This window comes from Cataglyphis hispanica, chromosome 4 (genome assembly GCF_021464435.1).
Source record: "Cataglyphis hispanica isolate Lineage 1 chromosome 4, ULB_Chis1_1.0, whole genome shotgun sequence".
Classification (NCBI taxonomy): domain Eukaryota; kingdom Metazoa; phylum Arthropoda; class Insecta; order Hymenoptera; family Formicidae; genus Cataglyphis; species Cataglyphis hispanica.
Window position 1 is genome coordinate 682,105 of NC_065957.1, and position 14,268 is coordinate 696,372.

General features: G+C 39.2%; 1 protein-coding gene across 1 annotated transcript; it reads right to left on the reverse strand.

The window, feature by feature from the left end:
- Window positions 1–1,523: 1,523 nt before the first annotated feature.
- LOC126849058 (uncharacterized) lies at window positions 1,524–14,137 on the reverse strand. The gene is made up of 3 exons (XM_050590538.1): window positions 13,083–14,137; window positions 8,292–8,420; window positions 1,524–7,604 (listed from the first exon to the last, which is right to left on the reverse strand). Exons 1-3 carry the CDS (start codon window positions 13,870–13,872, stop codon window positions 4,054–4,056), a joined length of 4,470 nt encoding a protein of 1,489 aa, XP_050446495.1. The 5' UTR covers window positions 13,873–14,137; the 3' UTR covers window positions 1,524–4,053.
- Window positions 14,138–14,268: the final 131 nt, after the last annotated feature.

Below are 14,268 nucleotides of genomic sequence, written 5' to 3' on the forward strand. Positions count from 1 at the left end.
AAAGCAAGATTAAGAGAGGTATTTCGCGATTACCTGAGGGATTCTACGATATTTCCAGTCGAAAGATTTGACGGATTAAATGCGAGATGCGAAAAAATGATACCTTGGGGGATATTCTTTCGCGTCTTCTTTGCACGCGAAGATTCATTTCGAAAAATTATTCGATGTAGAAAGTAAGCTATGGGGAATATTTTTTTTTCATTTACCAACACCAACGCAGTTGTGTTGGTTCGCGATATAATATTGGAATAATTTTCTTCAATTCAAGAAAACATCTTTTCAAATTCCTTCGCGCATCACTTTCGCGAAATTAATAATCAACATAAATATCACATGTTACGAATAATCCATATATTTAAAAACTTTGTTAAAAAAAAAAAAAAAAAATTATAAATTGACATGAAAATGTCGATGGAAAATTTGCAAAGTAGAGAACGAGAGCTGCGAAAATACAAATGAAAATTATGACAATATATCTCTATGACAGGAATATTCCAATATTTTGAAAAGCTAACGAGTCTTTATATTAGATGTTCCTCTATGAAATTATCCTCTGGAGCAGAACTCGTGACCTGTATTCGCAACTATACTTATCATATTGATCAGTACTTTAAAAGTAGTATTAATATGTAGTAAAAATATCAGGAGTATTAACATTCTAATAATAATCAAGAGCCGTGCCTCCGTATAAACATAATTTAAAAGTAAAATTATATACACACGACTTTTTCTTCTCGCGAAACGAATCGCGAGTGACGGAGTTAAGAAGAAAAAGTATAAAGATAGAATAAATTTTTTTGATATGATTCAACTTTGGCATAAATGTGTAAAGCGTATTGCAATCGCTATCACACACATACAACAATCCATACCCTGTAATCCATCATTTAAGTAAAAAAGGATCCAGGATCTTGACAAGGCATAGACATAAGGCTTACGATAAATGAGCGTACTCGCACACGACGCATACTTCCCGTACGTCATACAAACAGGACGCTGCTAAAAATGAAGTATCTTAATTAAGTAATCAGGTCGAGTCGATTAATACGATTTATATTGCATTATCGACACGCAACAATTGTTTTACGCAGACACCTACCATACAATTTATTTATACACCGCCAATGATGTAGAGACCGCGAGGCCTTTAATACATCTACTCAACCTTTTCTCTCGCAAAAGGTCAGAGCTATTTTCTATAACCGTGAATTTAGTTAAAACGCGTAGAGAATTCATCGATGAGGATGTTTTTATATACGTTAAGTCCTATATCAACAGAATCGCGATTCAATTTCGCATATCACCTTTCATTTGGATTCTGCGTTACACGAGAACTTTTAGCTGTGTCAACGCTACATTTTCTAACAGAGAATTAAATTTATTATTATATATATGTGTGTACATATATATATATATATATATATATATATATATATATATAAATATAAATAATATAATATACAATATATATTATACATATATCAACTATTATATAAATAATAATATAATTTCTAATCTGTCGCGAGATATATTTGTCTCTTTCTCTTGTTTATCATATTGCCGTGATAAATAGTCCTCAATCATCAGAGTCATTATTTTTAACAATACGCGTACTTAACACTCTCGCGCGAGAACAACGAATCGAAGAGTATCTTCCAAGCGCATGTCATATCGTTACGATCGATCAATGTCCATTATAGATGAGAAAAATTACACATTCAATCGTCTCATTCCTTCGACGCGATAGAAATGTTCGATTTGGTTCACCTCTCCCGTCTTCTCATGAATTCGCCGTAATTGACTGTCGAACGCGTGTTTTACATCTTCAATCCCGTTACTTAGCCCATTACATTGTAATACATTCCCTGTAAATTTTTTTTTTTTTCTTTTTCTTTTGGCACAAAGAAAATAAATAACTTTCTATCTTGTTCCACGAGTGTGAACTGTATATAGGCCGTGCGATCTTATTTCTCGATCTTAATTAGAGGTACTACTTTATGTATATAGGTTTCGGAAGAGATTTAGCGAAAGTGGCTACGCTAAAAAATAGATTCGCGTGTCCCTATATATTGTCTATTCGAACTACGCAATTGTCGATCTTCGGAATGAATGAATTTATACGAACGCGGGAGACAGTTATACGCGAGACGGTTGTACTTTCAACGAGTTGCTGATGAGAGACGCCGACGAGTGTTGCTGAAGGATGAGAGAGCGCAAAATAACCGTAACAAATATTCTGCCTTCTAATTGCAAGCAGAGTACTTTGTATTTACTCCCTATGTATGTACGTCTATTTATAATAAGTGTCGTCATTATGAAATGTCAAAGGATCGTTAAATACATTTGTCGCTTCTACTGTAACTGTAAATATAGATACGCTACGTAATTTTGGTTTCGGTTAACGCGCCGCGTTCTTGGGAGCCTCCGTTATACGCGAGAAAAAATCTCGGGCGAACCCCGTTGACGGCGCGAGGTGAAGAAATTAACTAACAAGAGTGAGAATTATATCTTATATTTCTTTATCTCTCTTCTATTCGCTTCTATTCTCTTCGCATGCATCTCTTACGGAGTAGACTAATTTTATACTGACTAGAGGCATTGATACGTTTTAATTTGGCATGAAGCGTACAAGTGAAATTCAAGGGAATAGCGTCTTTCGTTCAAAGAGACAAAGTTTTACTACACAAAACATGGAATAACGCGGAATTTTCATCTTTCTTTCTCTCTCTCTCTCTTTTTTCCGGAAATATTGTAAAGTGTAACATACAGACGTTGCCGCGACTTCTTTAGAAGAATTCTTACACGATGCATTTTTCCGCGATAAGTCTTCTTTCCGTCGATTTTTCCAATTTAACATTAACGTTCCGATCGCGTTTTATAAATTATCGTTGTAATTTAAAACAAAAAATTAACAACTTCGTCAGATCATAAATGACGATAGTGTTTAACAAAGTACTAACTATCTTCGTCGCTATATCTACAATACTATAGGAAAGGAATAAATCCTAGAATCGCTGATCACTAACTGAAAATATCTACAGTGTAAAAAGTTTGTACAATGTTACAATATCGCGATGTGATATAACAAGTGTAAAATAATATAAAATTTTCAAACTAACACATTATATTATATCGCTAATATCGATATCGTGTAAATGACAATCGTGTGTCAAATAACGAGTAACGAAAATAATACCAGAGTGCATTAATGCAAGTGGAATATAGCGCAACACATATACATATACATTTTCTATAATAATATTTTTACTACATTATATATATATAATATATATTAGTGAAAAGTTTGCAATGAATATATTTTCGTGTCTAAATATTGTTTATGATTTCATTCAATGCCTAATATAATCCTAAGCAGATCCTACACGGGTCTCGTCGGTCGCATCTCTTTAAGAAAAAATATATAACTCTTGCAGTCTATAAAAGGAAATTAGGCTTTCTGTAAACGAGGCTCTTTTCGCGTTGTTTTTAATTGCGGAAAAAAATATTGCAAAGATGGATAAATGACAAAAAAAAAAAAAGAAAGAATGAAGAAAGCGATATATATGCCAAATCGGAAAAAAATTAAGAGAAAAATTTTACCCTTAATGATGCCGTCAAGATGCCGTCAAATAATTTCCGCTACAGTGCATACGACCGATTGCAGAAGGAGGTGGAAAAACGGCGAGTCTCTCTCTCTCTAGATTAATGCGCATTTCCGCTACATATAAACCACTCGTCAAAATCATTCGAGGCCTAGCGATGCGATATGAGCCTCTCGGGGAAAAAAAATTGATCAACTCTACTCTTCGTATAAATTTCTTAATTTTAATAGCAGAATTTCACACATGCGTGTTCTGGTATTAAAATTAAGAAATTTACAAAAAGTAGAATCAATCAGTTTAACTTCTGAAAGCTTCTTCACGTAATACTTCCCAGGCGATGCAAATGTGTCCGCGAGGATATCGCAGCGATGTTCTAAATTTCCGTGAAATTTTTCAGGCATCCTTCATCGGACGCGCATTCACAATTTCCATATTCCATCGTCGTTTGTCTTCAAACGTTCATGGCGTAGTATACAGTGTTAGTAGTATTGGTCGGGGTGGACATAAGACCGGCGTTGGGATCGACATAAGAATTGGACATCAGCAGGACGTGCGGCGTCGGGTTCGCCGAGCTAGACGATTGTTGATAGTCCCGAGTGGGCAGGCTAGCGGCGCCCTCGGGGACCCCGCGTTCTGTTACCGCGCACGTGTTGACAGCTCGTGACAGTTGCATCGGCATCATCGAGGATACGGCCGTCGTCGTCGTCGACGTTGAACACACGAGCGGAGCGGCGTTGCCCGTTGCTGATTGCGCACCGTTGTAAGACGCCCCCAAGATTGGTTGTTCGCAGCTCTTGTTGCTGATTCCGGTGCACTTGAGGGGAGCGACGGTGGCCGAAGCGGTAGACGAAGATGACGACAAAGCGGACGCTGAGGACGACGATGAAGATGAGGAAGAGGAGGACGATGACGACGACGAGGATGAGGAGGACGAGTACGATGAGGCGGCCGAGACTGTGATCGTCTGCGTTTGCACGTCCGCCGCGGCGCCGACGACAGTGTTACCACGTGCCAAATGTGCCGGATACAACGGATAGCCGTCCTGATTACTTGCTGGTATACATCTCGAGGGCGCGATTACTGTATACGAAGGTGGCGATTGTTGCGTCATTACCCGATACGATGCCATTTCGCCGCCATGATGATGCTGATGTTGATGCTGATGATGATGGAACTGCATGGGATGATGCACCGCCGAGTGCGGCACGGGGGAGAACGCCATGTTGGGCGATCGAAAGGCTTCTTCGGTCTGCGGGTGCGGGTGTATATGTAGGTGCAAGGCTTGTTGGCCACCTTGCAGGGAGTTCGGACTCGAGACGGACGCGAGCGGCGGTGGTGGCGGGGGAGGGGGCGGTACGGGCGGAGATGTATTCAAATTGGAATGCGACGTGGCAGAACGATTCGCATTGTAGTACAACGCTTGTTGTTGCTGATTCGTCTTATTCAGACGAGGATACGGATATCGTTCGATGTGACTGGCGTAATTTGGCGAGGAATGCGGCGGCAGGATGCGCTGTAAGTTCTGATACGTGGGATCCGATATGCCGCTGTACGGCACAAAATACATGGTGCGATAACACTTGGTGGTATTGGGTACGGCACCGCCGGGCAGTACGTTGCAGTGATAATTTGCGATCGTTACCGGTGGATTACGACGTTGCATCTTTGACAGGCTGTTGGTATATATCGCGCCCGCGACATCGTCGCCGCCGCCCGCGATACGCAACATGCGCGTGTTGGAGAGCTGGTGCTGCTCCTGGAAGTAGTGATGACCATTCCTGTGCTCGGCGTACAGATGTGCGCCGCCGTCACCGGACGGTGTCCTGACGACAAACTGCCGCGGTACCGTGTTCTCCAGATAGGTCGCGTGCTCGGAGACACCCTGAATGTTGGCCGTGACCGCCGTGCTTTCGGCGATGGTCTGATATATATCATCGATCTGTCTCTGCATCGTGTTTATGCGATTGATCGTGTTCGTGTCTCGCTCGAAGCTTCCTACCGCGGCGTACGCATCAGCAGATATGGGAATCGTCTCGTCTCCATCGGCGGCCAGTAGCGATTTGGCATCGATCTTATCGCCGTTCACGTCGCAGTACATCGGTAAATACATTGAGCTCGGTCTCGCGTCATTGAAGTTATTGGCCGCACCGACGCAAGATCGCGGTCGATGGGTAACGTCGTTAGTAACTTCATACTGCTGTTTGATACCCGTCACCGACGGTCGCCTATTGAAGCCGTAATCGTTGAGCTCGTCGTCGTCGTCGTCCTCTTGCTCGTTGTCCACCTGAGCGTCGTGATTCTTGATGCCTTTGCTGTCATAATTCTCGTTGGACGACGTATTCACGGCCTTGTCCTCGGAATGATAGCCGTTAATGAACGCGTAACGGTCCTCCGACTCATTATAGCGGCGTTTTATCCGCTCCATCCTTGACTTGTCCTGCTCGACAAACGCAAGCAACTCGTCAGCGGCGTTGTCGCCAATATCAGGTCTGCTGCCTATCGGTGTGCATCTTGTCACGTCAGGTTGACCGGCGTACTTTCTATCCTCGCCGTTCAAAACCGCCTCTATGTCCTCCAAACTATACGACGAGTCCGAGTTATAGTTTATCGACTCGCGATTCGCCAATATCCTGGATTCGTTTCGATAATAATCCTCCTGGTTATCGGAATTATTGACGGCGACACAAGAAAGCGGCGCCAGACTTGCCAACAATTGCCTTCGCACGTCCGAGTTCATCTTCGTCAATGGATTCTTGGACTGACATTCCTTGGCGAGGAGATTCCTTCCGCCGATCCCGAGATCGGGCAAATTCGACTGGATATTTTTCTTGTGCGCAAACAGATCCGTGATCTTCCGGTAGGTGGACGATTGAGGATTCGATGGGTTGTCTGTCACCAGCATTGGCATTCCGAGCGTCGAATTGTGCCCGTGCGTGTTCATGGACGTCATCGTGCTGGCCGCTGTCGTCGTCATCGCTGTTGTCGTCATCGTCGTCAGAGAGCTCGATCTTGTCGGGACCATCGTTGAAGTGGCAGTGATTTCCGTCGACGCCCCGCTCGCCGGCAGCGATTCGCACATAGGCCGTTCCTCGCCCAACGGTGACGTTCGTATCGAGAGATCTCCGCTCTGGTACTTGGCATCTCCCGTACCAGAAATGGTGTTATCGGAACTGTCCGTCGTGTCCGTCACGTTCTCATCATCCTGATCGACGCACGTGAGCTGTCTGATTCGCTCCTCTAACGACAGATTCTTGGGCCGTAGATTCTTCTTGCGCGATATCGTGTTATACTTGCCGATCAGACTCCGACGCAGCGTGTTCCGCTCGATGGATCTCTTGATCGAGTTGGACGATTCGCATTCCGGTGACTCGTACGAGCCGCCGGGAATCGTCGATTTTTTCACGGCGTCGAACAACCGTAGACTCTCGGCGGTGATCAGAAACTTTTGCGCCTCCGCGTCTTGAGAATGTTCCGGGCAAGTCGCTTTGTTGGCAGGTGCCGGCGGTGGCGAGATGAACTTCGGGTTAGGAAAAAGTTGTCTCACCGCGGAATTCGGCTTCAGACTGTTACTGGCGAGGGACACGTTACCCAGCTTGAACATAAGGGACAACTCTTTCGCGTCCTGCTCGCGCGATTGCTCGCCCACCGTTGTCGTCGTCGTCGTCGTTTGATCGCTGATGCGTTCCGCTTCCACTGTCGCCTCCCTTTTGTCATTGCCCGTCGTAGGATTTTTGGCGTTCGCGTGTTCGATTTCCTCTGTGACATCCGACTCGTTACATCGCGGCGCGATCAACTGCCCTGCATTCTCGTGAACGCCTGTCCCGGGACAAAGCGCCGGATTAAAACCATTATCTTTCGGGACGTCGCAAACATTCTTGTCTTTATCCGTGTCGGGTCGTCCGTAGCAATCCTTTCGCTCCTCCTCGCTAATTTCCCGCACGATACGCCGCTCCGTAACAGTTGTCATTGTTATTGTTTCCACGAGATAACGATGATGCAAATCTACGAACAGAATTATCGTGTCCTTTGGAGGCAGAAAGAATAGAAGCAAAAAGAATAGGAAGATGCGTCACAAATTAAAACTTGAAATATTTTCATCAAATGCGAATAAACATTATATCAAGACTTATATTTCAAAAATTACATAAGATATATATATATATATATATATATATATATATATAAGCCGTAACACACGACATTTTTTATTTACTGTTTATGGCCTCAATAAAATAAATAAATAATCGTATTCGAGATTTATTTAGAATTAATTATATATAGAATTGATCATAAAATAATAAAGTAGATGTAAACAAATATTACTCTCGTACATTTTAATGTAATGTAGAAAATTGTTGCAGCTATATACAAAAATAAATTATTATTTATTGCGTGAATGACATAACTTAAACAAATTTATAAAATTTATAAAAATAAAATTGCTCGCGTAAATGGTATAATTAAAATTTCTAAAAATGTCTTGAAGTGTTTTTTAAAATGTTTTCTAAAGACCTTGCTGTGAATTTACTAAATCAATATTAAGTCAATCAATATTAACCGAGAAGTAAAAAGTATCTGAAGGCTAAATAAGTTCTCATTAAAAAATAGTTTGTACAGACAAGTTTTTCTGCAAGAAGCAGATATTCAAATTTCAAGTCAATCTGTCAAGTAAGAAAAAAAAAAATATACCGGGGAGAGATGCCCGTTGCTGTTTATCCAGTCTTTCTTGCAAATTTCTTTGACAATCCTCGTGCATCGTGTCCTTGCTATCTTGTGTATCCACCTTATTTCCATGATCTTTCGCTTGCGAATCGCACTCTAAAACATAAAAAAAAAATCGCACTCGTATTCTCTAAGTTTAAATTTTTGCAATTTTCAATAAACACTGGGAAACAACATGTTTCCAATGGATACTTGTTGATATCTTTATTTACATCATAATATATAATTATAATTAATATTATATTAATATCTTTAATACATAATTATATTATATTATATAATGCATTAATATGGGTAATAATTGCAATAAATTGATTATAATTATTGTTGGTAAATAAATTTTTAAATATGTACATGTTATAAGATTATTTGGACGCGCTATTTATCAATTTCTAAAGCGACCGAGTTGATATGTCAAATGTATATTATCTACATCACTCACTGGTAATCTTTGGATAATACGTGATCCTCGCAGAATTAATTACACTATCCGTTAAATCTGCCATTTTATGGTCGTGGACAATGAAGTCGCAGTGTCTGATACAAATGCCATTTCTGTACTGCAATATCTCGTTACGATCTTAAAGCAGTGAGGCTATAGAAACTTTATCTGTTATCAGACGTGTTGTATCACGGCGCGGCGTTTTAGTAGATACGCAGAAGAGATATATGTATAGAGTGTGCCAGAAATGGCGTATTTTCTGTCTTTATTAAGAACTGGAGAATTTGCAAAAAAAATCTCTTTTGTTTTACGAAATTTTTATCAGATTTTAATTATTTTTCAATGTATTTTCGCGTTCAAGATTTAAATTAGAATTTTATCACCGTAAAATTCGATAAAAATGTGGTACCACTCTCGGTAATTTTATCGCGTTCCGAAATTATTTAACTGACCTATAAGTCAAAAGGAATTCAACATGCTCAGTCTAACGCACTGGGTAACGTAATATTGATCGTATCAAGCCGTATATAAATATTATACATTTATCAGCAGAGCAATAAATGGTTATAATAAATGGTTATAATAAAAATACGATATAGTAATATAAAATGAACGATAATTCTGAAATTCGTTTTGCTCTTTTTTTTCTCGATTGCTCTTGTTACAAAATTAAATACAGTTCCAACGGCATTTTCCATGATTAAATGTTATATATGGCCATATGAGAAGTTCAATTTTTTAACGTATTTATAGCGTCTATTCTTATGGCACGACAACTACTGTCAGAGTAATAAATGCAAGACTTTACTCGAAAAAAATTTGTTTCTTTCAAAATTTAATGATGGAATTTTAAATGAAATATTTTTACAAAAATTCCTGAATGTTATTAAATTCGCAGAGAAAGAATATTTCGACGCTTTTTCCTAGTTACGACAATTCCAAGCAATGGCCATCGATATTAATATATGTACTTTCAAAGTTGTACTGAGCCATTGACAGCTTGCATAACTTGTGCAGTTTCCAGTCCAGCACACTTGCACTAATAATATGCTGACGTACATTTTCTATTGTCATCTAATGTCGCCTTCATATGTCGCATCCTTTACCGCAAGAAAATCAAGCTAATTTGTTTGAATTATCGAAGAGTGGATTTTTTTTTTTTTTTTTCTTTATTCAATCATATCGCAATCTCGCTCACTTTAAAAGTCAAACAAATAAAAAAATTGATAATTTTATTTCATGAATTTCAAAAACGAATTATTTTATTTTTACATATGCGTGCATAGATACAAGTTACTTGGTTCGAATAATAACTTTATATCCTGACAACGCGTTATGCGTTTTATATAATTTACTCTCTAGAATTTTATTATGTCATTTTTTTTTTATTTTTGTCGCTTTACGAGGGTGCGACTTACTCATGAAAACATCAAATAACTGTCTTTTATTTTTGCTTACACACAAACATTCATATAAACCGCAACCTGTTGAAAATTTGAAACATAAAAATAAAGACTCTGGCGAATTTTTGGTCTAAAACACGATTTTACGAATCTAACGTTTACGTTGAAATATTTTGTCCATGTATCAAATACCATGTGTGTTTAATACTGATTATATTTTATTTTTTTTACATTATTTTCCTGCCTTCTTTCTTTTTTACGAGCTTCGCAAACTTTACAGAATCCAAACACCATGACGCCTAATGAAGAATTTAGTTCCATTTCTCGTAGCTTAAAATGCGAGTCGTTTGGTTAGAAATATAAGTGCTCTTACCGAGTATCAGGGAAGTACCGGAGTTACGCTAGGCCGCGCTTCCGGTGAACGTTGATACGCGAATAAAGCGTGTACTCTACACGCATTGGCATTTTGTTACTGCGTTCATAAATCTAATCAAGGCTTTTTAATCGATAAATATTAACGTATTACGCATCCCACTTTATGCAAAATATACTCTACATGCATTAAGTTATTTTTCCTCAAAGTTTTAAGATTAATCAAGCTTAACTCGACGTTGTTTTTTCAATTATTATATATGGCGTTACTATTTTTGATCTATCTCTTTCTAAAAAACTGAATATGTGAAGAAATTATTATTATTATAACTATCACGTAAATTAGAATAATCGCGAATATTCATAAGTACAGATATTTTTCCTTTTAAAAAGCTTTCTTGGTATTCTAAAGAATGCGCATAAAAATTCTGCTATGTTCTTAAACGGCTTACCGAGCGTGGCTAGACTCATGAAAAACAATACCATTATTATATACGCATCCTGTGCGGAGGGATATCGTGGGACTGTTTCTCAGTTATGTGTGAGAAAGGAGCTGAGCAACGATGCAATTCTTCTAATTTGCACCTTTCCATTAAAGCTGATAGATTCAACTCTTCATACGTGGCGTCATTACTTTCATTACGCACATTAGTGCAGTGTAAAGCGTATTTTATTATATATGAAATATATTAGTACGTTGTTACGAATATTGAAATGCAATACACAACAAGTGCAATATGTTATATAGGGAGACTTTGAAATCATTCTCTTTCGACAAATTATTTTGTGTGCCTCTAGGCATTTTTCCGATTTCATTAAAAAAACGAAAAGGAAATACGATGATTATTATATTTCTCGGTTAACTGACATTTAAAGAGAAAATGAATATCTATAATTTATCGAATGTTAAACTTCCTTTGAATTCTATACCATCAGATAACATGCTTTTTAGAACGTATTATAACTGGACAGAAAATTGGCAGAAAAAAATATATTTTTAGCGATACATACCATGTATGTATAATCATAATCATCAATAAATATCAATAGTGATAAAGCGTATTTACACACAAACAGTGTAAATTAATAATATTAGTATTTTCAAAAAATAATATTAAATTTTTTATTCTCAGCGTAATAGATTATGACCAAGATAATTTTAAATACAATGCTCGATAAAAAAAGGGGCAACAAAAGTATCGAAACAAGTTTTTGTAACGGAAAATCCAGATTTATTTAATATAAATTTGGGGGTTGTGTGCGTTGCCCGAATAGAGATTACTACGCAAATTTTTAATGAGCAGATTTAATTTCTATGTTAAATATAACGATATCGGCGATACAAAAGAAAAAGTCAATAATTGAGACAAAATGCATCTTAGATTTAGTTTAACTGAGCGTCAGGCAATATTATTATTGCAAATATTGTTTCCAGCGAATATTTTACACGGTCGTTAGATAATAACGGGCCGTACATGGACATAAGCTCCTTTTCCAACCAACGGTGTAGAATACGCATCAGAAAATTTCTGAACATGAAAGTTTCAAATGTGCACTACTACTGGTTTATTACATTAAGCTTTGTATTATGTGACTCGTTGCAGTACATTATGAAACATTGTTCTCTTTTCTTTAATGACAAAAACAACATTCACATGCTTTTGATGCTTCAAATTAAATAATAGCAAGTTACTGTATCAATGTGATCTGTTCATTTTATATAAATTAGTTTTTAATAAATAGTTTTAATAAATTAGTTTTTAATAAATTATTTTTACACACACATACACAATATTACTTCTTTAGTAAAATAAAAAAAGTAAAATTTATAAAATGGAAAAAACAAATAACGTATTTTCGAAAAATTAATTAACTATTGACTGAATGAATTAATGAAATATATATTTCTATTCAATTATTGGAGATAACTTCCAATCTCTATCCTTTTCCTCCCGCTCTGCCAGTCTTCATAATCTCTAATCTAATCTAAATGAGGATCTAATCCAATAAGATATCTACCAAACAAATTAAACTCTCTCTCTCTCTCTCTACCGAAAATATTTATAAAAAATCATTAGAATCGGAATTCTCTCCCATTGCAAAATTGCCTATTATTTTGTCGGTTTTTGCAATTATCCAGTTAAAATTGTTGCTTATATAATTCTTCTTTCGATATATTATTTATCAAATTTTTATTGTTAATAAGCAAAGTAAAATTATAATTAATTCAGATATATGTAAAATTAATTTTTTTTTTTATAAAACGATGGAAATATCGTTTTAAATTAAATTAAATTAAATTAAATTAAATATTGTTTTATATATATTATTTTTTTTTTCGTATTATTTTTATTCTATTCTGTTATCTTCAGATAAGGAAAATATTTGATCTCAGCCTATCTTTATCTTTCTTATATCGCAAGAATTCAAGGAAACAGAGGTAGGCGTCCTCTTCCGCGTTTTACCAAGTATTATTCGAGAAAATAAGCGAGTTTAAGTTTTATTAGCGAGGCTAAGAGAGAGAGAGAGAGCTCGACTCACCCTGCGTTGCCTGTTGCTGATAATTGCACTCTGTGCACGTACGCTGCTCCGTCTCGTTGGCGATCTCGCTGTTGGAGCAGACGTCTTTGTAACCCTCCGGCGGGCTGAGCGTTTCCTGCTGCTCGTGCCGCGGTGGCGGCGTCGGTGGTGGCGGAACCACGCTCCCGTTCTCCTCCTGAGAAGAATCCTGAGCGGTCTCCTTCGATCGGGGGCGTCCCTTCGCCGCGTCCTCCGCGTCCTTTCGCTCGCTCGCGTTCTTCCCTTCCACCGACGTCGTCGTCCTCTCCGTCTTGCCGTTCTCAACCTCGTCCTCCTCCTCGTCCTCCCGCTCCTCCTCGTCGTCCTCTTCCTCCTCGCCGTCGTCCGCCTCCTCCTCGTCCTCCTCGTCGTCGTCCTCCTGCGAGTCCTCGCGACCCTGCTGACCCTTGCCGTGGATTCCAGGACGCGCGGCGGTCTCGCGCAACGTCTGCTCAACCCCCCTCGGCATCTCGCCGTATCTGCCGTTGCCGAGGCCGAAGTGCAGGTTCAATTCCGCCCGGCACTCCTTGCAATTGCCAAGCCGCATGAACTCGTGCTCCTGGTAGCAGCAGTCGCAGTCCTCCTCGTAATCGGCGCAGCACTCCTCCTTGATCAGTATGATGTAATCGGCCGCGAAGAACTCGTTTAGCTTCTCGTTGATCACCACGCGATGCTTCTGCGACTTGGCCTTCGTCTGACCGGGCTTCTTCAGCAGCGACTTGAGCGTCTTCGCCGCCGGTTCCGCCGGATGTTTATTTCCGTGTTCCTTCATTATACCGCGGTTTCGGGCGTCCGTTCTCTCTTCAAGTTTGCCTCTTTCTCACTCTCACCTTCTCTCCCTCTTTACGTGTCATTTGCTACATTGACATGTCATACCCTCTCTCTCTCTCTTCATTGTATACCTTTTTTTTTTTCACAGTCCTCGCAGGGGCTCGGCCCTCCCTCCCCAGAACAGTATAGTAGTACACGGCTATTCTTCTCTCCTCTTTCTCTCTCTCTCTCTCTCTCTCTCTCTTTCTCTCCTCGCTATCCGTCCTTGCCACCACCACCTGTGCTACGGCTTCCTACCTGTCTGTCCCTCACGCTCGCTGTTCCCACGGCGGCGCGCGTACACTTTCTCGCGCGGTTAGCGATATCCACCTGTCACTATATGCCGCCCTTACCGTTC